This window comes from Urocitellus parryii, chromosome 5 (genome assembly GCF_045843805.1).
Source record: "Urocitellus parryii isolate mUroPar1 chromosome 5, mUroPar1.hap1, whole genome shotgun sequence".
In the NCBI taxonomy this organism is placed as follows: Eukaryota; Metazoa; Chordata; class Mammalia; order Rodentia; family Sciuridae; genus Urocitellus; species Urocitellus parryii.
Genome location: NC_135535.1, coordinates 5167865 through 5188062, shown reverse-complemented (window position 1 = coordinate 5188062; position 20198 = coordinate 5167865). Strand labels below are relative to the sequence as shown.

General features: G+C 64.3%; 1 protein-coding gene across 1 annotated transcript; it reads left to right on the top strand.

Moving 5' to 3' along the window:
• Nucleotides 1-985: 985 nt before the first annotated feature.
• Parvg (parvin gamma) lies at nucleotides 986-19201 on the top strand. Its single transcript, XM_077798878.1, has 13 exons — nucleotides 986-1018; nucleotides 2509-2604; nucleotides 4612-4676; nucleotides 6013-6115; nucleotides 6904-7044; nucleotides 7987-8102; nucleotides 8885-8943; nucleotides 11023-11045; nucleotides 11909-11967; nucleotides 12123-12191; nucleotides 13522-13623; nucleotides 16983-17055; nucleotides 17468-19201. Exons 2-13 carry the CDS (start codon nucleotides 2526-2528, stop codon nucleotides 17563-17565), a joined length of 987 nt encoding a protein of 328 aa, XP_077655004.1. The 5' UTR covers nucleotides 986-1018; nucleotides 2509-2525; the 3' UTR covers nucleotides 17566-19201.
• Nucleotides 19202-20198: the final 997 nt, after the last annotated feature.

The window sequence follows — 20198 nt, the reverse complement described above, 5'->3', positions numbered from 1 at the left end:
ACCCCCGAGGCTCTGTGTGTGCTGCTTCCGGGGTCCCTCCCGGGTCTCTAACCAGCAGACTCCTGTTCAGCCACGGAGGCCCTGTCCCCTCTAGGAAGTTGCCTCATCCCCTCAGCAATAACAGTCACCAATTTACCCCTTGAGCCCACCTTGGGTGTGGGTTGTTCTGGGCTGTGGCACAATGGGCAAAAGAGAGCCGCCCTGCCTTGCAGAGCCCCCAGGTGGAGACCTGTCTCAAACACCAGCCTGCAGCCCCCGCTGAGCCATGGTGTGGTCACAGGCCAAGTGCTGGGAGAGTGGGGCTTCAGGGCCCTGTAAGAATCCCAGGCAGGACCTGCCTGAGAGGGCAGGAGGCTTCCTGGAGGAGGGGCACCGAGGTCCAAGTGCAGAGCCGGGCAGGGCTTGTAGCAGGGAAGAGTCAGAGCTGCCAAGCAGGGCACTGAGGGAACAGGAGGGGGTCAGCAGGGCTAAGGGGGGAGGGCAGGGAGGTCAGCAGAGGTCAGGGGAGAGGATGGAGCTGTGGCCAGCAGGACTGGAGGAGCCTGGGACTTGCAGGTGCAGGGGAGGGGAGGAGGCCTGGGGTCAGAGGTGGAGCAGAGGGACAGTCTGCTGGTGGCTGGGGTGTGGGATGCCGACCCCAGGTCCTGGCCTCAAAAGCTGCCCCTGGGAGGTGGGGAGAGGGGAGGGAGCGGCTTGGCTGGGGCGGAGGAGGGGAGGAAGTCGGCCATGCCCCCTTGGAGGTGCCTGGGAGGCCGGGGCTGGGAGCCAGGCTGTGGTGGGGCCGGGCTCCCGTGGGCTCCTGCAGCCTGGTCCTCCCAGCGCCCTCCTGGCCCGCAGCACAGAGGAGGAAGCTCCCCGCGGCCACCGCCACCAGCAGAACAGGCCCCAGAGGAAGTGCGCAGGCCCCTGCCGCCCCCGCAGGGCCCAGGCTACCCACCCGCCCAGGAAGCGGAACCTGCCTCTCCCAGGAGCAGAGGACCCTGGGGAGACCTGATCTCCCGGGTACAGGAGGCGCTAGGTGAGTCCCTGCATCTGGGCCTGGGGAAGGCCTCGGCCACGGGAGCCCCTGCCTGTCCACGTGCCTGGGAGCCCGATCAGGGCCACAAGGGAAGGAGCCCCCTGGCTGAGGCTGCCGGGGCTGGAGGCCAGAGTCAACACCGAGGCCCTCACCCCATGGCGCCTAGGGGCTGCCTCACCCCCTCCCCATCTCACGGAGGACCTGCTGAGGCTCCAGGGACCCTGCTGTGCCTCTCCCTGTACCAGGGAGACGTTCCCGGACCCCTGGCCTCTCTGAGCTTCGTGCAGTCCTGGGGGACAAAGGCGACCCCCCTTCTGGGAAGCCACTGAGGCTGGGGCAGAAGAGAGCCTTGCCCAGGGCTGCTGGTCACTAGAGACCGTCCACGTCTGTGTCCCCTCAGCCACCTCGGTCCAGCATTGAGTCCAGCCCCTCCTGGTCATGAATGAGGACCAGAGAGGAGAGGGGACTTGCCTGGAGTCACACAGCCGGCGTGAGGAGGAGCCTGCCTGGAACCCGGGCCTCCGAGCCCAGGCCAGGGCTTTTTCCCCTCTTGCAGCTGTGGCCCAGGCTGCATCTGAGTGTCCCCTGGACATGGGAATTGTGGGGCCAGTGTAGTGCCCCCTGCCCCACTTCAGAGCAGGGCCACTGTGCGCCCAAAGAGGGGGGCTCCAGGGCCCTCCAGTCCCCTACCTCCCCGGGGCGCGGGGGGGCTCCCTGCCTGGACCCCTGTGGGTGCCCTGCCACCCGGCTGTCTGAGAGAGTCTGGAAAGGGGGGGAGCAGGGGCTGGAGGCGGGGGAGGCTGCTGGCCCTCAGCGACTGGAACCAGAGACAGGAAGAGGGTTGGGGAACCGGAAGGGCCCATAGCAGTGACAACAAGGAGCCTGGCCCTCCCTGTAGAGCAGCTGGCCCTGAGACCTCACTCCCTGAGAGGCCCGGGTGCTGGGGAGAGTCCTGCCGGTCCCCCAAGCTGCAGGTGGGGACGGCCTGGGGGCTTGGGCTCGGTGCTCGGCCCCCCCTCCAGCCCTCTCTGCTCAGCCTTGGGCCCAGAGGCCCCGTTGGCATGTTCCACCGCAGGAGCTAACATCTGGGACGTCAGTGCCATCTGCCAGCCCACACGCAGGCCGGCTCCCTGCTGGGCCGGGGGTGGGGTTCTGAGCTCTGAGGAACTGGCTGAGCTGGCTCTGCCGGCTGCTGGGGAGGGGGAGCCCACAGGGCCCTGCAGGCCTCGGGGGGCTGCTCGGCACCCACAGTGGGGGCACGGCGAGGACCCGCCCCACAAGCCTTTCTTGGTGTGTCCTCGATCCTGTGCTTAGGCCTCCTGCCCACCGGGACCCCGTCCCTTCACCTGGGCCCTCATGGTGACCTGTCCACCTGGAGCTGAACTCCACGCCCCCGCCCCCAGCCTCCTGGGTGGGAGGAAATGATAGATAAGCACAGAGTGAGTTGAGGGCTCTGGGACTTGACACCCTCTGTCCCCTGCGTCCTCCAGGGCAGGCCAGAGAGAAGATGGAGCCAGAGTCCCTGTACAACCTGCTGCAGCTCCCCAGCGAGGCGGCCCTGCCCACCGAGGAGCAGCTCCCGCCAGGTGCGCCCCAGTGGCTGGGGGCCGGGGCTGGGGCCGAGGGTGAGGGTCCGTGTCATGAGGGACGGCTCCCAGGCTGCTCGCCCTGCCTCTGCCTCACTTCGGCTGGACCCAGCTCTGCTTCTGGAACCTTCCACAGCCCCCTGCACCCACCGCATGGCCTCCTGTGCTGCGAAAGCTGGCGCCAGCCCAACGGGCACAGCTGGCGCTGAGGGCTCCTGCCCAGATCTCTGTTCCCAAGAGTGGGTGCCATTGCCACCTTTTACAGAAGAGGACCCTGAGGCATGGGGAGCCATGTCCTGTAGCTCGGCTAGTGAGGATGGAGCTGGCCCCCAGCCAAGGAGGGGCCGCAGGGCCCAGGGTCCACCCTCCACACCGTGCTGCCTCCCCAGGGTCCCGTGGCCTGGAGGGTGAGGGGCTGTAGGTCTGCCCCTGCACACAGTGGGTCTCTTCCCAAGGTGGGTGGGCACAGGACCGAGCAATCCCATCCTCGGGGGTGAGCATGGCCCCTGGAGTCTCCCTCCTAGAAGTCGCCCCCAACAGCACGCTGCAGGCACACAGCGCTGCGCACGCCCGTGTGCCCAAACAGAAAGTCCCACACCTCCACGCGCCAGGCGGCAGGCCTGGCCTGGGGGAAGGGCCCTCGGTGAGCCCAGGACAGAGCCAGTCCCCACAGCAGAAGCACTGGGCAAGGCCAGGCCAGGAGAGCGGGGACCCCAGGAGAAGCCAGCTGAGCGCTGACCCTGTGAACACAGCCTGGCCACGTGGGTGCCACGGGGAGAGAACCCCCCGGCCAAGAGGGTCCCAGGGGGTGGGCGGGCCAGGCCCGAGGAAGGACGGCTCTGTTCCCAGTCAGCTGGTCAGCTTCCTGTCTGTCTGCTGTCCCTCCTGGTTTATGAGCCCCGGAGCCTGGAAACCATCACAAGGAAGACGGCTGAGCTGGGGTGGCAGGGCTTGGTAACTTGAAATAAATATTTACTTTCTGTTTTACAGTTGACTTAGAGACACCTACAGCTCCACAACACAGAGCCAGGACTCGAGATGATTAGGAGTCCTGGGAACCCGCTCCAAGAGGGCGGTCCCACATCCACCCATCACCCATCCACCCACCCACTCAACCCTTCACCCACCCATCCATCCACCTACCCATCCACCCATCTACCCAATCACCCATTCATCACCCGTCTACCCACACATCACCCATCCACCCACCCACTCATCCATGCACCTACCCACCCACCCACCCACCCATCCATCCACCCACCCACCATCTATCTATCCATCCACCCACACATTCATACATCACCCATCTAACCATCCATCACCTCTCTACCCATCCACCCACCACCCACCCACCCACCGACCCACCACCCATCCATCTTTCCTTCCTTCCTTCCTTCTACTCACCCACCCACCCATTCCCTCCTTACTCACCCAGGAGCTCCTCGGGGCTGGGAAGTGTGGGAGGTTTGGGGGTTTCTAGCCAGTCCCCGGGGGAAGGCTGCGCTGTGAGCTCAGGCGCGGCGGCCGTGGGCTGACTCCGTGTCCCCCACATGTTGGGGCCAGCTGACCTTGGAGGTCCGCAGGCCTCACATCTTGTGGGCCCTGGGGTCTAAAATGCGGGGGAGCCTCGGGGCCTCAGAGGGCGTGGGCTGGCCTCAGTGCCCGGCGCAGCAGGGCAGCCAGGGCAGTGTCCACCGCGGCCCTCGGAGCTGGTGAGGCCGCGGGTGAGCTGAAGTTTCACCAGAGTGAAGGGCAGGGCTGCCAGAGGAGGCGCAGGACACCCAGTTCCGTTTGAATTTCACGGAAACAAGCAATAAACCCTGAACTGAGGCAGGACCCCAAACACAAAGCTCACCGCCTCCGGGGTCGAGCTGGTGCTCTCGGGGGACCTGGGCAGAGGGCGCTCGAGGTGAGGCCCAGGCCCCAGCTCTGCGGTGACCTTCAGGGAGACCGCGGCCGAGCTTCCTCTGGGCCCCACACGTGCATCATGCCCACCTCTGTTTCCAGGAGCCAAGAAGAAATACCTGCCCCCCAGTTCCCGGAAGGACCCCAAGTTTGAAGAACTGCAAAAGGTAGGGCAGCCCTCAGCACCGACGCTCTGGGGTCTGTCCCCTGCCTGGCACTTGCCTCCACCTGGAGGACAGCGGGCTGCCCTCTCCCTTCCTTGGCCTCTGACTGTCGGGGGGACCCGTAGGCCCTGGAGACCTGCTGAAGGCCGAGCGCCAACCTGTGCCTGGCACACCCCATCCACCTCATGACTATCGATGGGGACTTCTGTCACCTGTGTCCCAGGGAGAGGTAGCAGACTGTGTGGGCCACCCAGCACGCCGTGACCTAGTGAGGGTCTGATTCAGGCCCTCAGCCTGGGTCCTGTTTCCCACTCGGCCACCCAGGGCTGAGGGGAGCTGGTGGCCGGTGGGTGTGGGCCTGGGCCACCTGTTCTCGTTCTCGGCTGGGCCATGGGTCCTCTGCTGGCCCGGGCCTCCACCTCTGCGCCCTGCGGCTCTGTGGACCTTCCCCCTCTCTCCTCCACCCCTTCCCACCCACCACCGCGCACAGCCCCGCTGGCCCTGAGTCCGAGAGAAGAGCCCCCCTGGCCAACAGCCTTCTGGGTTTGGGTCCCCAGAAGCTGGTCGTGAGCTGTGGATTTGGGTTGGGGGTCATCCCAGGTGTGGAAGGAAGGGGCCAGCGCAGAGAGGGACGGATGGTCATGGCCACAGGGACTCGAGCCTGTGTCCCAAGAGTCAGCTCAGTGCAGAGGCCTCAGTGTCCCACCCGGTGCCTCGTGTCATCCGCCTGCTGTGACCTGTCCCCGCAGGGTTGGGCCTCCAGGGACAGCCCCAGGCAGAGCTGTGGGGGCAGCTGGCCAGTGTCACCTCCATGGTGAAGCTTGGGGTGGGGTTGGAGGAGGACACCAGCAGCCCTGTGCCCGCCCTGTGCCAGCCGTAACATGTCACCCCCAACCAGGTGGCCTAGAGCGGGGGGAACGCCACCCCTGGGAGTTCTGGAGGCTGGAAGTCCCACCTGGAGTCTGGCAGGAGTCTGGGGCCTGAGGGGACAGCCCGGGCCTGTGTCAGGATGCAGGCCCTCCCTGGCGGTGGAGTGGGCTCCAGTCAGTGCACACCCCCCTTCCCAGAACCACCCGAGACCCCACCCCCGCTCCACAGGCATGTCCCCATCCGCCCACAGGTGACTGTCACTGTCACTCGTGAGGATGCCCTCGGTGCTCTCGGGTGGAGGAGAGACCCGGGGGTCTGTGGAGCCCAGAGTGACCCTGGCGTGTGGGGTCAGGGGGCTGCAGAGGAGGTGACTGGGCCAGACCTTGAAGGGTGGCCCAGTGGCAGGTGGGGGGAGCCACCCAGGCTGCGGTGGCGGCCAGCGGGTGACCCAGGCGTCCCCTGCCCTCAGGTGCTGGTGGAGTGGATCAACGCCGCCCTCCTCCCCGAGCACGTGGTGGTGCGCAGCCTGGAGGAGGACATGTTCGACGGGCTCATCCTGCACCACCTGTTCCGTGAGTGCTCCCCAGCCAGCGGGCCACACACTGTCCCTCCCCCACACAGTCCCTCCCCCACACCGCCCCTCCCCCACACCGCCCCTCCCCCACACCGTCCCTTCCCCGACACCGTCCCCACGGTGGCCTCCAGGGAAGGAGCTCCAGGGCCCTGCCTAGAAGGGCCCCAGCTGGGAGGAGGAGGCCTGCCCCCAGGGCAGCCCCCCAGGGCAGCCCACCAGGGGACCGGGGCCTCCTGGCCGAGCTCCCTCGGCACCACCGGCCTGGCCAGCATTTACTGAGCACCAGCTGGTTTTAGGGGCCGGGAGCTGATGAGGAAGCCCACCGAGCCGGCCCTCGGGCTGCCCTGAGGGCTGGAGAGAGGACAGGTCGCCCTGGGAGAGGTGCTCAGCTGTCGGAGGGGTGCCGATGTCAGGGCCATCTCCCTAGGCTCCCAGGGGCCTGGGGACTGGTCCAAAGCCTTGCAGTTAGACGAGCAGTGTGTGGGGCAGGGTCAGGGACGAGCCTCCAGCGTAGGCTTTAACCATCAGGCCACACTGCCCTGCAGACATGAAGCGTCTGCTGTGGGAGGCTGGGGGCCAGCGCCCGGGTGGGGTGGGCAGCAGGCTGGGAGGGCTGTGCTCTGCTCATGCCACGTGGCCCCTTCAGACGGTGGCCCATGTGGACAGGGGCTGAGGAGCACAGCCTGCGGAGGCTCTGGGGTGGTCCAGGGCTCTGCGCCCCCAGGGTGCCCAGCTCAGCCATGGCCCTGCCACCGTCCCGGCCCTCACCACCCTCTCCTGCCACAGAGAAGCTGGCGGGACTCCGGCTGCAGGTGGAGGAGATCGCCCTGACGGCCGCGAGTCAGAGGCGCAAGCTGGAGGTGGTCCTGGGGGCCGTGAACCGGGCTCTGCAGGTGGAGGAGCCGCAGGCCAAGTGGAGCGTGGAGGGTGAGCAGGGCCCAGCCAGGCCTGGGCGCGGGAGGGCAGGGCAGCCTGGTGCCCTCTGCCCGGAGACTTGGCATCTACCCAGAGGCCGCGCAGCCTCCTGCCCAGGCTGGGAGGGAGCAGAGGCCTGGAGCAGCCTGGGCAGCGGGCACCGAGGGTCCCCGGAGGAGGAGGGGCAGGCCAGAGCCCCAGGGGCGTCACTGCCCCAGAAGCCCAAGGTCGAGTCTCGGGGACAGTGACACAGCAGCAGAGTCCAGGGGCCCCGCCACCTGGCCTCACCATCATAGATTTATTTAAGCTCCACCCGCACAGCCTCCCTCGTCCCCTGGGCCCCGGGTTCTCCTTCCTGAGGCCAGGGGGAGTCCGGCGGCCTCTCCGGGGTTGGGTGGTGACAACATGACTCACCTGGACCCAGGCCTGCACTCACCACAGGGTCTGGAGTCTCACTCCCCGTGACCGACATTTACAATGTTGTCAGTCGGCCTAAATCTGAGGGTGACTGTCCCAGGAGGCCTGGCCGTGGGCAGTCGCTGTTTTCAAGGAAGACACCAGTGAGCCACCGCCCCAGGCCCCGGCCTCAGGGTGCCGTCACTGCTGAAGTGGGTGCTGGGAGCTTGGGACTATTCTAGGTTCTGAATGTGCACCTCCCATCTCTCTCAGGCCAGCGGGTGGCTGTGTCACCCTGGACCCTTGGGGTGCACGGTGGGTGGGGTTGGTGCTCCTTGGGCTGTGACAACTGGCAGAATCCAAAGAGTCACTCTGTGAAGCCCCCAACAAAAACTTAAAAAGAACTGGAAGCTCAGAGGTGGCAGTGTCCTGGGCACACACTGCCCACGGCAGCTGGCCCAGGCTCCTCGATCTGCCACGGGCCCTGGTGGCCAGGAAGCGTCCGTGAGGCTGCAGGCTCTGGTGGCCCTCAGCATGACCCACACTCCTCTCCCCCAGCCATCTTCAACAAGGACCTGGTGGCCACCTTGCACCTGCTCGTGGCCCTGGCCAAGCACTTCCAACCCAGCCTGCCCCTCCCAAGCAATGTCCAGGTGGAGGTGGTCACCATCGAGGTAACTGGCCCTGGCCCAGGCATTCGGACACAGGACGGAGCACCTTGATGCTCACGGCACCCTGAGCTGGGTGCTGCCTGAGGCGGGGTGGGCTGGGCTGGGTTCCAGGGTGTTGGGAGAAATCTCACATCTCACCGGACAGCAGGCAGGTGCCAGCTGCAGAGGTGGGCTGGGCAGGAGGAGGGCCCTGGGCTGGCCAGTCTGGTCCATCTTAGCAGATGGTTCCTGCCCAGAGGCTGAGGCCAGCAGCTGTCTGGAAGATCCAGCTGATGGCCACTGACAGCACATGGGACATTGGCGCCGTCACATCCCGGAGGCAGGGTGCTGCCCTGGTGACGCCTCTCATGGGCCAGTCCTGGCCGTGCCCACGCCCCCTCTCCTCGGGGAAGGTCTCCTCTCGCCACCCACTCCAGCTGGGCCGGGTGCCTTCCAGGGTCCGTGGCTTCTGTCCCCAGCAGGCTCTGAGCACCCCATGATTCCTGCCCCCACCGGGGCCCCGGGTGAGCAGGGCCTGCCTTTGTGGCCCTGCAACAGGACGACCATGGACGGGCCCCTTCACCATCCATGGCCCCTGAGACGGGGAATCTCAGGGAATGGGCAGTGCCAGTCCCCAGCCTCCTGGGCTCAGGGCCCATGGGGAAGGACAGTTCCACTGGGCCCCGAGGGAGGGCTGCTCAGGAGCCACCCTGAGAGGGGGCCAGGCGAGCCAGCTGGGTCCCCAGGGCTGCGTGGGCCGAGCCCAGAGTTCCCTGGGGTCTCTCCACTCTTCCTTTCTCCCCTAGAGCACCAAGAGTGGCCTGAAGTCAGGGAAGTCCCTGGAGCAGCTCACCACCCAACGCAGGTGAGGGAGGAGGGGCAGGTGAGGGGGGAGGGGCAGGTGAGGGAGGAGGAGCTGGTGGGGGGAGGGGCAGGTGAGGGAGGAGGGGGTGGTGAGGAGGGAGGGGCAGGTGAGGGGGGAGGGACAGGTGGGGGGAGGGACAGGTGGGGGGGAGGGGCAGGTGAGGGGGAAGGGGCAGGTGAGGGAGGAGGGACAGGTGAGGGGGGAGGGGCAGGTGAGGGGGAGGGGCAGGTGAGGGGGGAGGGGCAGGTGGGGGGAGGGGCAGGTGAGGGGGGAGGAGCTGGTGAGGGGGGAGGGGCAGGTGAAAGGGGAGGGGGTGGTGAGGAGGGAGGGGCAGGTGAGGGGGGAGGGGCAGGTGAGGGGGGAGGGACAGGTGGGGGGGAGGGGCAGGTGAGGGGGAGGGGCAGGTGAGGGGGGAGGGGCAGGTGAGGGGGAGGGGGCAGGTGAGGGGGGAGGGACAGGTGAGGGGGGAGGGGCAGATGAGAGAGGAGGGGCTGGTGAGGGAGGAGGGGCTGGTGAGGGAGGAGGAGCAGGTTAGGGAGGAGGAGGTAGTGAGGGGGGAGGTACAGGTGAGGGGGAGAGGCAGGTGAGGGGGAGGGGCAGGTTGGGGGAGGGGCTGGCCTGGCTGCCAGCATGGGCGTTGGTGGGTGGAGGGGACCCACCCCATGGAGGGTCCCTTGCTGGGGGGGCTCCCTCTCACTCGCACCAGGGCCCTCAGTCCTGCTGTGGCTCCCAGAGCTGGCCTGAGCTCTCCTGACCGCCCTGCCCTGCTCCTGGTGGGCAGCCCCCAGGTTTGGGACATGGATTCTGCCCAGGGAATCACCGTCCCTTGCTGGTCTGAGCAGAGCCTCGTGTCTCTGAGGGCCCAGGTGTGGCCAGAGGGCTGGACCTGGCCGGCCTGCAGCCCATAGGCCAGTAGGAGGCTGCCCAGCACGTCTTGTCCCCAGGCCTTCTCCCCGGGTCTGGGAGGAGTGACCGCGGGAAGCCGGTCCTCGTTTCTGCTAACATCATGACCTCGCCGTGTGTCGTCCTGGGTCTGGCCTCTGTCACTCCACTTTATTGGTTTGGGATGATTTTTCTTAGATTCTATGGTTAGATTTCCAGCCCTGTCCTCGCCCCCGCCCCAGGGAAGCAAGGTCCCCTGCACCCAGACCAGGCAACTCCGCTGACCACGGCCCCCAGAAGGGAGCAAAGGGAGCAGCCACGGGTGTGGGGGCAGCAGGGAGCAGGCAGGCCCTCTCTCAGAGCTTCTGCAGGAGGCTGGCTGGGACCCAGGCGGCGTGGGTGAGCAGCGGTTGGTGTCCCGCTGGTGACACGGCAGCTGCCGGGAGATGGCCAGGGTTTCCAGCCTCTTGGTTTTGGCTGACCGACGGCTGTGAGCAAGTTTGCCTGAGACTCAGCAGCTGAAACCCACCGCAGATGAGCTTTCCCTCCAGCTCTGAGATCTCGGGAGGCCTGGCCGGGGCCCTGGCTCCTGGGCTCTGCCGTCGCTGCTGGCAGGCTCTGGCTGAGCTGGAATCTTGAACAGCAGCTGGGCATCTGTCCCTCCTGGCCGCCGTGGGTCCTGGCTGCCGGTCCCACCCTTGTGGCAGGGCTTGATGTGGCCAGAGGGCTTTGGCCTGCCCTGGACACAGACACTCTCCCTTCTTGGGGCCAGGGTGGGGTGGAAATGCAACAGGATCAGAGAAAAGCCGAACCCACAGAAGGGAGAGAGAGAAGCCAGACACAAAAGAGGGTCCCGCTGGGCCTCCTTAGCTCTGGGGGCTGGGCCTGGGGGTGCTCCCTCCCCACCCCCACACGTGGGGGCCTCGCCCTCTGCTCCTTGCTCTGTGACTGTGTGTCCCCATGACAGAATGGAACCCCGAAACAATAAAATCTCAGCGTTTCCAGGTGCGGAAGCCCGCGGCAGGGCACTGGCCTGTTTTGCCCTTGGCTGTCCGCTGCCCCGCCCACCGGCTGCCAGGGGAAAATGGCCTGGGCCTTCCGTCCCAGTTCCCCCAACAGGGAGAGGGCAGGTCTTGGGACTTTCTTTTTAACTTTTTTTTTTTTTTTGCTTTTTTTCCTGCAACGATTCCCCCCCAGCCCAGGCGAGGACCAGCCTCCGGGTGAGTAGGTCCCCACAGCAGCCCTTTCCCATCTGTTGGGAATCAGCTCCTCCCCGCACACGAGGGTCCAGTTAGTGGTGAAGGCCGAGGGCAGCCATGAGCTTCCAAGCGCTCAGCAGGGAGGGCTCGGCATGTGGCTGTGCCTTGTGACAGGTCACCGAGGGTCCTTGGACCCCCTTCGCTCCTCCACCCCTTGGTTGGTTGCTCTGGGTCACTGCCCACCCACCCACCCATCGTTATCCTCCTTCCATCCACCCACCCACCCCTCACCCATCCCCAAGGGCACCCACCCACCCACATATCCACCACTCACGACCCACCAAGCACAAAGGACACGAGTCTGAGGACAGGGGACACCTGACCTGGAGCCAGGGCCCGCCGAGGGCGCTGGTCTCCCCACAGGCGCAGACGCTCGGGAGGAGGTGACAGCCTCGCTCTGCCAGGGAGGAGACTCGTGTGCCTGGTGCCAGCACCCATGGCTGCTTGGGGACCTGTGGGGTGGGACACAGGAGCAGGGTCCAGGTTGCAGTCAGGTTGCAGTCAGGTTGCAGTCACTGTGCCTGCACCTGTCCCCAGGCCAGGTGCACACCTGCCACCCCCTTTACCTTCTGCCACCCCTTCTGCATCGACCCCCCTCGTAGGCCTCAGCAGCCAGCCACAGGCCACAGACAGGGAAACTGAGACACAGGGGTGGGGCCGCTCTCCGGGGACAACAGCCGGGGAGCCGTGGCCCAGACCCCGGTCTGGCATTTAAGAACTCTAAGATCTCTCTGCCGCTCGGTCTGGGCTGGTTTCTGGGAAAACATTCACGGCTTCTTGGAAGATGGCCGCGTGGTGACGAGCTGTCTGTGGTCTGTCTGCAGAGGACGTCCTTGATGAACTCCTTAAGCTGCCTCCAGAGAAGGTGCGCGCTGTGGAGGAGGTAGGAGCCACCGAGGCCCACCACCTGCAGAATCTCGGGGCGGAGAGGGGACGCAGGCCTGGGCTCCGTTCCTGCCGGGTGCCAGGCGCTGGGGGCTTTCTGTCACCCAGCAGGAAGGTGGCCAACCCGGGTGTGGCCCTTGCTGTTCCTCGCAGGCCATCGTGAGCTTCGTCAACCACTCGCTGCAGAGCCTGGGCCTGGCCGTGCAGAGCCTCAGTTCCCAGGTGGGCACCCGGAGCCCCGAGCAGGGAAGGCCAGGGTCGGCGGGCTCCACAGGCCCTGAGCTCACTGGAGCACAGGGGACAGAGAGCAGAAAAGCGGGTCCCCAGCCCCGGGCCTTCAGGGTGGCCTTGGAGCCTGCTGGACCCCAGTGGCAACGGGCCCCGGTGTGTGGGCTCGGGCCACCTGGGTTCTGCTGGTGACAGGGGCAGGTGGAGAGAGGTCTGGTCTTTGGTGCACCACCCCTGTGAGGACCGTAGCCAGAGCACTGGTGTCACAGGTGCACTCTGGGGGACATTAGCCAGGGAGGGGTGGGGCCCCAGCCCAGGACACCCGCCATGTGCCCACCCGAGTCAGTGCCCTCAGCATTAACTTGCAAGCCCCCGGGACCTCTCAGCTGGGACCCGATGACACCTCCACGTTAGCTGTGTGACCTTGAGTTAGTTACTGGACCGCTCTGATCCTGAGGCTCCTCTTCTTATAAAGGTGCAGGACACTGACCTCATAGACGCCACATGTGCTTAGCAGGTTTCCTGGTGCACTGTGGATAAACGAGTCCTGTGAGGTTTTATCACATCTCTATGGGTATGAGCAGGATCATCTCTTAGGTTTATACTTTACCTGTTCCATCCCTATTTCTCCCTTGGTAAAACAGTGGTGTTTGGAGAGTTACGGCCTGTACAGGTGGCCTCGAGAGACTGCTGCATACAGTGGGTGCCAAGTCCTGGCATTCCCCCTGCACAGCCAGGAGCAGTCATAGGGAAGATTCAGGCCCAGCTAAGGACATCAGAACTGACCTGGTGGGAGGAAATTCCATCACGGACAGAGCGGAGGTTTTTCCTCCAGTATCTGATCTCGCCTTCTGTGTCTTTGAAGAGATTTGTGGGTTGTATTAGCATATGACAAGCTGGTGGCGGCAAGGACAGCTTTATCTCTGAACACGCAGACGGAATGGACAGGGGTACACTGTGGCAGTCAGCAAGCGGGCGGTGTGCCCTTCCTGACTTTCCTGCTGGAATAATTCTACCCCCAACTGTCTTCCCTGGTGATTCTGAAGTTCACGAATCTGTCATTTAAAAACTGACCTGAGGCTATTCCATGCCAATTTAAAAGTTGCTCCTTTTATTGAGCAGGTACTAGGTACCAAGTAGCCCAGAACGATTTTATCCAGCTTTAACCCTGCGCAGTTGGGAATGTCTTCCCCATCTCTCAAGAAGATCTTGAGGCTCAGAGAGGTTGGGCAAATTCCTTAGGGCCACACAGCCTATAAAAGGCAGAGGGGCTTCCCTCTGACATCATGTGTCCCACACAGGCCTCCGGCTCTTCCCTTTATAGTTTGCAGACGGAGTCATCCTGCTCCTGCTGATTGGACAACTGGAAGGCTTCTTCCTACACCTGAAGGAGTTCTACCTCACCCCGAGCTCTCCTGCAGAGATGGTGAGCCTCCAGAGGTTCTTCAGGGTCAGCCTCTGGGTGCACAGGTCTGCTGCACTGGCCCGCCAGCCTGTGTCTGTCCACCTCCAGGGGAAGCAAAGGGCGAAGGGGAATGTTGTCCATAGGTCAGCCTGGCCACCCCCCACCCATCTACCTACCCACTCACTGTCCACTCACCCACCCCTCACCCATCTACCCACCCACCCACCTGTCCACTCAGCCCCCACCCATCTACCCACCCACCCACCTGTCCACTTACCCACCTACCATCCATCTACCCACCCACCCACTGTCTACTCACCCCACACTCATCTACCCACCCACCCATCTACCCACCCACCCACCTGTCCACTCACCCACCCACCACCCATCTACCCACCCACCCACCTGTCCACTCACCCACCACCCATCTACCCACCCACCCACTGTCCACTCACTCACCCCCCACCGATCTACACACCCACCCACCTGTCACCTCACCCACCCCCCACCCATCTACCCACCCACCCACTGACCACTCACTCACCCCCCACCCATCTACCCACTCACCCACTGTCCACTCACTCACCCCCCACCCATCTACACACCCACCCACCTGTCCACTCACCCACCCCCCACCCATCTACACAGCCACCCACTGACCACTCACTCACCCCCCACCCATCTACACACCCACTCACTGTCCACTCACCCACCCACCATCCATCTACCCACCCACCCACCTGTCCACTCACCCACCCACCCATCTAGCCACCCACCCACTGTCCACTCACTCCCCACCCATCTAGCCACCCACCCGTCCACTCACCCACCCACCCATCTACCCACCCACCCACTGTCCACTCACCCACCCACCCATCCATCCACCTGTCCACTCACCCACCCACTCACCTGTCCACTCACCCACCCACCCACCTGTCCACTCACCCACTCTCCCACCATCGTTTCATCCACCACCCATCAGCCCACCTACCCCTCTGTCCACCCACCACCCACCACCCCTGTCTGCCCGTCTTGCCACCTGTCCATTCACCTACCCCCAGCCCCCGACCCTGTGCTTCCGTCCACTCCTGCCCACCCACGCAGCCTCTCCTCTCGGCCCCACTCGGCCCCTCCTGCCCCGGGGCCCTGCGCTGGTGGAAGGACACAGCCCAACACGGCCCCGGCCCTCAAGGACCCACGCAGTCCACACCCAGGGTGCCCACCAGGATCACGGTCCCAGGGCCACCGTGGAGTGTGGGGTTGGTGGCGCCGGCAGCAGCGAGGGCCTGAAGGGGCGTCAGCGTGGTGTGACGGGCGGGAGAGGCGGGATCCAGGGCGCAGGAAGCTCATCCGGGCCGGCTTGCTGCAGCCCAGGCTGCGGTGACAGGAGGGGGACGTTCCCCGGGAGGGCTGTGTGCGGGGCCCAGGTGGCCCGGGAGGGACTCTGCCTTAGTCCTTAGTCCAGGTTGGGGGGCAGCCCAGGGCCTGTGCTCCGCAGCCGGCAGCTGTGGGCCCCGTGGGCGCCGAAGCTCCGCCATCCTTCCCGGTGGCCAGGGGCCATGCTTTCCTCTGCGCAGGCCAAGAAGAGGCCATCTGAGGTGTGTCCCACGCAGGCTCCGCGGTGGGCTCGCTGCGGTGGGCACCCTGTCCATGGTGGACTCTGGCTAGGAACGATTCCCACCTCTGCCCCAGGGGAGGAAACCGGGGTCGGGGAGGGGCAGTGGCCCGGCCAAGGCACCCAGCCCTTGGGGACGGAGGCTGCGCTGCCATCGGGGCTGCCGTCTCCAGAGCCCAAGCTGCTGCTCCGGGTCTTTCCTGGGGACCAGGGAGCCCCACCGCAGGCAAAGGGGACAGGGACTCAGAGGGCCCAGGGGGTTGCCGATCCCACGTCTGGAAGACAGGACATTGAAGAGTGGACAAGGAGGGGACAGCTGAGGGGGAGAGGGCGGGACACCTGCAGCTGAGGAGCCCTCGGGAAGGGACTCTGGACAGCACTGGCTCCTGTCCTGCTCCTGGGGGCTGAGGCTTCTGGGGACGGCAGGTGCCCTGTGCCAGGGTGTTGCAGGCCCCAAACCCCAGTTACCCAGGAGGGCCATGTCCAGCCTCCTGGCCTCCCGTGTGCAGCCACCTGGCCAGACCCCCAGCCTCAGAACCAGACTGAGGGAGGAGGGGCAGGGGAGGAAGGAGGGGCAGGTGAGGGAGGAGGAGGTGGTGAGGGAGGAGGGGCTGGTGAGGGAGGAGGTACAGGTGAGGGGGAGAGGCAGGTTGGGGGAGGGGCAGGTGAGGGGTGGGCAGGTGAGAGGAGGTACAGGTGAGGGGGAGAGGCAGGTGAGGGGGAGGGGCAGGTGAGGGAGGAGGAGGTGGTGAGGGGTGGGCAGGTGAGGGAGGAGGGGCAGGTGAGGGGTGGGCAGGTGAGAGGAGGTACAGGTGAGGGGTGGGCAGGTGAGGGGGGAGGTACAGGTGAGGGGGAGAGGCAGGTGAGGGGGAGGGGCAGGTTGGGGGAGGGGCTGGCCTGGCTGCCAGCATGGGCGTTGGTGGGTGGAGGGGACCCACCCCATGGAGGGTCCCTTGCTGTGGGGGCTCCCTCTCACTCGCACCAGGGCCCTCAGTCCTGCTGTGGCTCCCAGAGCTGGCCTGAGCTCTCCTGGCCGCCCTGCCCTGCTCCTGGTGGGCAGCCCCCAGGTTTGGGACATGGATTCTGCCCAGGGAATCACCGTCCCTTGCTGGTCTGAGCAGAGCCTCGTGTCTCTGAGGGCCCAGGTGTGGCCAGAGGGCTGGACCTGGCCGGCCTGCAGCCCATAGGCCAGTAGGAGGCTGCCCAGCACGTCTTGTCCCCAGGCCTTCTCCCCGGGTCTGGGAGGAGTGACCACGGGAAGCTGGTCCTCGTTTCTGCTAACATCATGACCTCGCCGTGTGTCGTCCTGGGTCTGGCCTCTGTCACTCCACTTTATTGGTTTGGGATGATTTTTCTTAGATTCTATGGTTAGATTTCCAGCCCTGTCCCCGCCCCCGCCCCAGGGAAGCAAGGTCCCCTGCACCCAGACCAGGCAACTCCGCTGACCACGGCCCCAGAAGGGAGCAAAGGGAGCAGCCACGGGCGTGGGGGCAGCAGGGAGCAGGCAGGCCCTCTCTCAGAGCTTCTGCAGGAGGCTGGCTCGGACCCAGGCCTCGTGGGTGAACAGCGGTTGGTGTCCCGCTGGTGACACGGCAGCTGCCGGGAGATGGCCAGGGTTTCCAGCCTCTTGGTTTTGGCTGACCGACGGCTGTGAGCAAGTTTGCCTGAGACTCAGCAGCTGAAACCCACCGCAGATGAGCTTCTCCTCGCAGCTGGGCCCCAGGCCACCTCATTTGCTGACATCTGAGGGGCCTTCTTGTCCTAGGTGCACAATGTCACCCTGGCCCTGGAGCTGCTGAGGGACGCGGGCCTGCTCAGCCACCCCATCAGCCCTGAAGGTGAGCACGCTGTGTCCCCTCCCCAGGGTCCAACCTTAGGGAGCAGCCCCAGAGGGGACACAGGACGGGGACAAGCACATGCTGGGTGAGGGACTCCTGCAGGGTTTCCCAGGAGGGCTCTGTGGCCACCGCTTCTGTCCATCCTGGTGGAGGGGGTCCCAGGTGGGCAGGGGCCTCCGTCCCTGGGGACAGGCTGTCCTGGAGAAGCCAGATCTCGAGGGTGCTGTGTTGGAGGGACACGTGGGGAGCAGGGAGGCCTGGGCAGGAGGAGGACCCATGTCACAGGATGGGACCTGGCACTCAGGCCTCCTGGTTTCTGCAGCCTCAGTGCTGACGACTGGGCCCCTAGGAGCCCGGGTCGGGGTCACCCTGCCCCCTGGGCTGACCAGCTGCCTGCCCCTCTGGCCTGCAGACATTGTGAACAAGGACCCCAAGAGCACTCTGCGGGTGCTCTACAGCCTGTTCAGCAAGCACAAGCTCAAGGCCACCCCCTGTGGCACCCTGCACTAGCCGTCACATGGCCCCAGCGCGGTTCTTGACAACCCGCCATCTGGACTCTGCTGGAGGGTCCGACCGAGGGACCCCCTTAGCCCAGCAAGTTCCTGCCTGAGCCACCCCACTGCTGTCTGCGCCACTTGAACGGCCTGAGCCACCAGGTGGGGTCCCTTGAGGCCAACCCCGGCCTGGCTCAGGGACTCTAACTACAGTGTCCTGGGGCTTCAGAGCCTGGGGGTCCTGGGCGGCAGGAGCCCAGCAGTGCCCATTTCTCCCAGGCTCTCGGCTCTCAGGGGTCAGGACTGACAGCCGAGGTCCTAGGCTCTGCACATTCTGCTGCCCGTCTGCCCCACTCAGGGTGACAGCCCAGGACACCCCCCCGAGGCAGGAGTTGTGACTCCAAAGACAAGGAGCCTGTTGCTCCGGAAGCTGCCTTGGAGCATGCCCAAGAATCTAGGCCCCGACACCCCAACAGCCACGGTGTGGCTTTGCCCCAAAGTCATGCCGCAGACATTTCCATGGTTGATAGAGGGTTGGGGTCATCTCCAGTCTGTCCCCAGGGAGCATCCTCCTCAAAGGGTGAAAAACTCAGAGGAGAGCTGGGCACAGCTGTCCCCTCCAGGACCGGCTGGAGAGGCCTGGAGCTGCCCTCGGGCGGGAGCAGCTGGCTCCTCCCCACGCTGCTCTGCCGGGCCCAGCCCCCGTGGAGAGAGAAGCTTCCAGAACACAGATGAACGGCCTTGCTCTGGGAGGGCTGTGGAGCGGGGGCTGGCTGGGCCAGGCCCCCCACCCATCAGCTGGGGGCTCAGGAGGACGTCCTGCAGGAGGTGACGTGGGAGCTGGGATGGGGAGGGGGCCCGGGGGCTCACAGCCCCGTCCGATGACCCCGCTTCACTTTTCCACATCCTGCTGCCTCCGGAACATGTCCCCCTCCCACTCCAGGAGTGTCCCCCTCTGTGGAGCCAGGCTGGGTCCCCTCCAGTGAGACGCTCCCCTCCTGGAACCCCTGATGCCTCTCACCCTGTCCACACCAGGCTTCATGGGTGAATGCCCCAAATCCACGCCCCGTCCTGGGGTCCAGGCCTCATGTCCAGCAGGCTGGCTCCACGTGGCCGCTCCAGGTCTTCACCTTGCCCTGCTGGACAGCAAATTTTTAAGATAATGATTAAAAATCGATTTTTTCAGCCAGGCATGATGATGTACGCCTGTAATCCCAGCTCCTTGGGAGGAGGCTGAGGCAGAAGGATCCCAAGTTGAAGGCCAGCCGTGGCCATGCAGTGAGACCCGGCCTCAGAACACGGTGCAAAGGGAGGAGTGCTGGCCTGGCCCGTGCCGAGCCCTGGGTTCCATCCCCAGCACCACACACACACACACACACACACACATGAAAATCGAGTCTTTGTTGCTTCGCTAAGGGACCCACAGTTGGTAAAATCTCCCAATGGAGGCACCCAGTCTGATGAGTCTCCACGAGAGCGTACAGTCTCGAAACCCCAGGAAGATGGAGGCAGGGAATGGTCCCACCACCCACAGGAGCCCTCGAGCCAGCCCCTTCCCCGAGTCCTGGCCCTGGGAACTGCCAATCTGCCTTCTGTCCCCATCGATTTACCTTTTCTAGAATTTAAATATAAATGCACCAGAGAGGGTGTAGGCTTTTGTGGATGGTTTCTTTTCCTTTGCACAAATCTGCTAGTTTTATATGCAAAGTTTCTTTGATCAATAAACGCATCGCCTCCTCTTGCTGAGCACAACACTGCCGTGTGGATACGTTATCTATTTCATAATATATTATTTTTGCTGTAAAAAGTCAATGTCTTTAAAAGAGATTTTTAAAGACTGAGAAGGAAGCCTGGCATTTACCCACATCGTTACCCTGACTGTGGCCTTTTGTTTTTCTCTGCATCTGATAAAATCGTCCTCCTCCTGAGGATTTCTGCCTTAGTTCATTTTCTGTCACTGTTAAAGAAGACCCGGGACTGGGTGATTGGTAAAGAGGAGAGACCTATTTCTTACGGTCTGGAGTCTGGGAAGCCCAAGGTGAAGGGGATTCCGTCTGGCAAGGGGGCTTTTTGTTGCTTCATGACATGGTGAAAGGCAGAAGGGAAAAGTACCCGGGTACGAGAAAGACAGGGGACTCGCAGCCTCAAGCCCCTTTACCCTCTGGGAGGGTGATCCAGAGGGTAAATCCCTTATGTTAATCCCTTATGAGGGTGGGGCACTTGTGACCTGGACCCCACCCCACAGTGTCTCATAGGAATTTAGGGGCCCCACCTCCCTTTGCCACTTCCTGTGGTGCGGCTGCCGTTCCTGAGCTCTGGTTCCTGCAGAAGGAGATTCAGTTGTGAAAGACAATTTCTCTGGGTACCCAATTCTAGGTGGGCACTTTTTTCTTTTGACACCTTGACAATGTGGACGCTGCTCCTGTGTCGTCCGACTTGCAGAGTTTTCAGGAGGAAGGTGGCCGTCACGCTCCTCTTTGTCTTTTCTCTCTGGCTGCTTTTGTGGTTTTCTTTCTGTGGCTGGTTTTCAGCAGTGTGGTCGTGTGCCTGGGGCGAGGTTGTTTGTGTTCCTGATGTTCTGGGTTTGCCCTGGAGTCAGTGAGTCTATGGTTTTTCCTAAAATTTGAGAAGAGACTGGCCACTACTTCT

Coding starts and splice junctions, on each gene's coding strand:
- Parvg (XM_077798878.1), top strand. CDS start 2,526: ATGGAGCCAGAGTCCCTGTACAACCTGCTGCAGCTCCCCAGCGAGGCG. Junction 7,045..7,986: donor GGCCAAGTGGAGCGTGGAGG/GTGAGCAGGGCC, acceptor CCTCTCCCCCAG/CCATCTTCAACAAGGACCTG. Junction 13,624..16,982: donor CGAGCTCTCCTGCAGAGATG/GTGAGCCTCCAG, acceptor TTCTTGTCCTAG/GTGCACAATGTCACCCTGGC.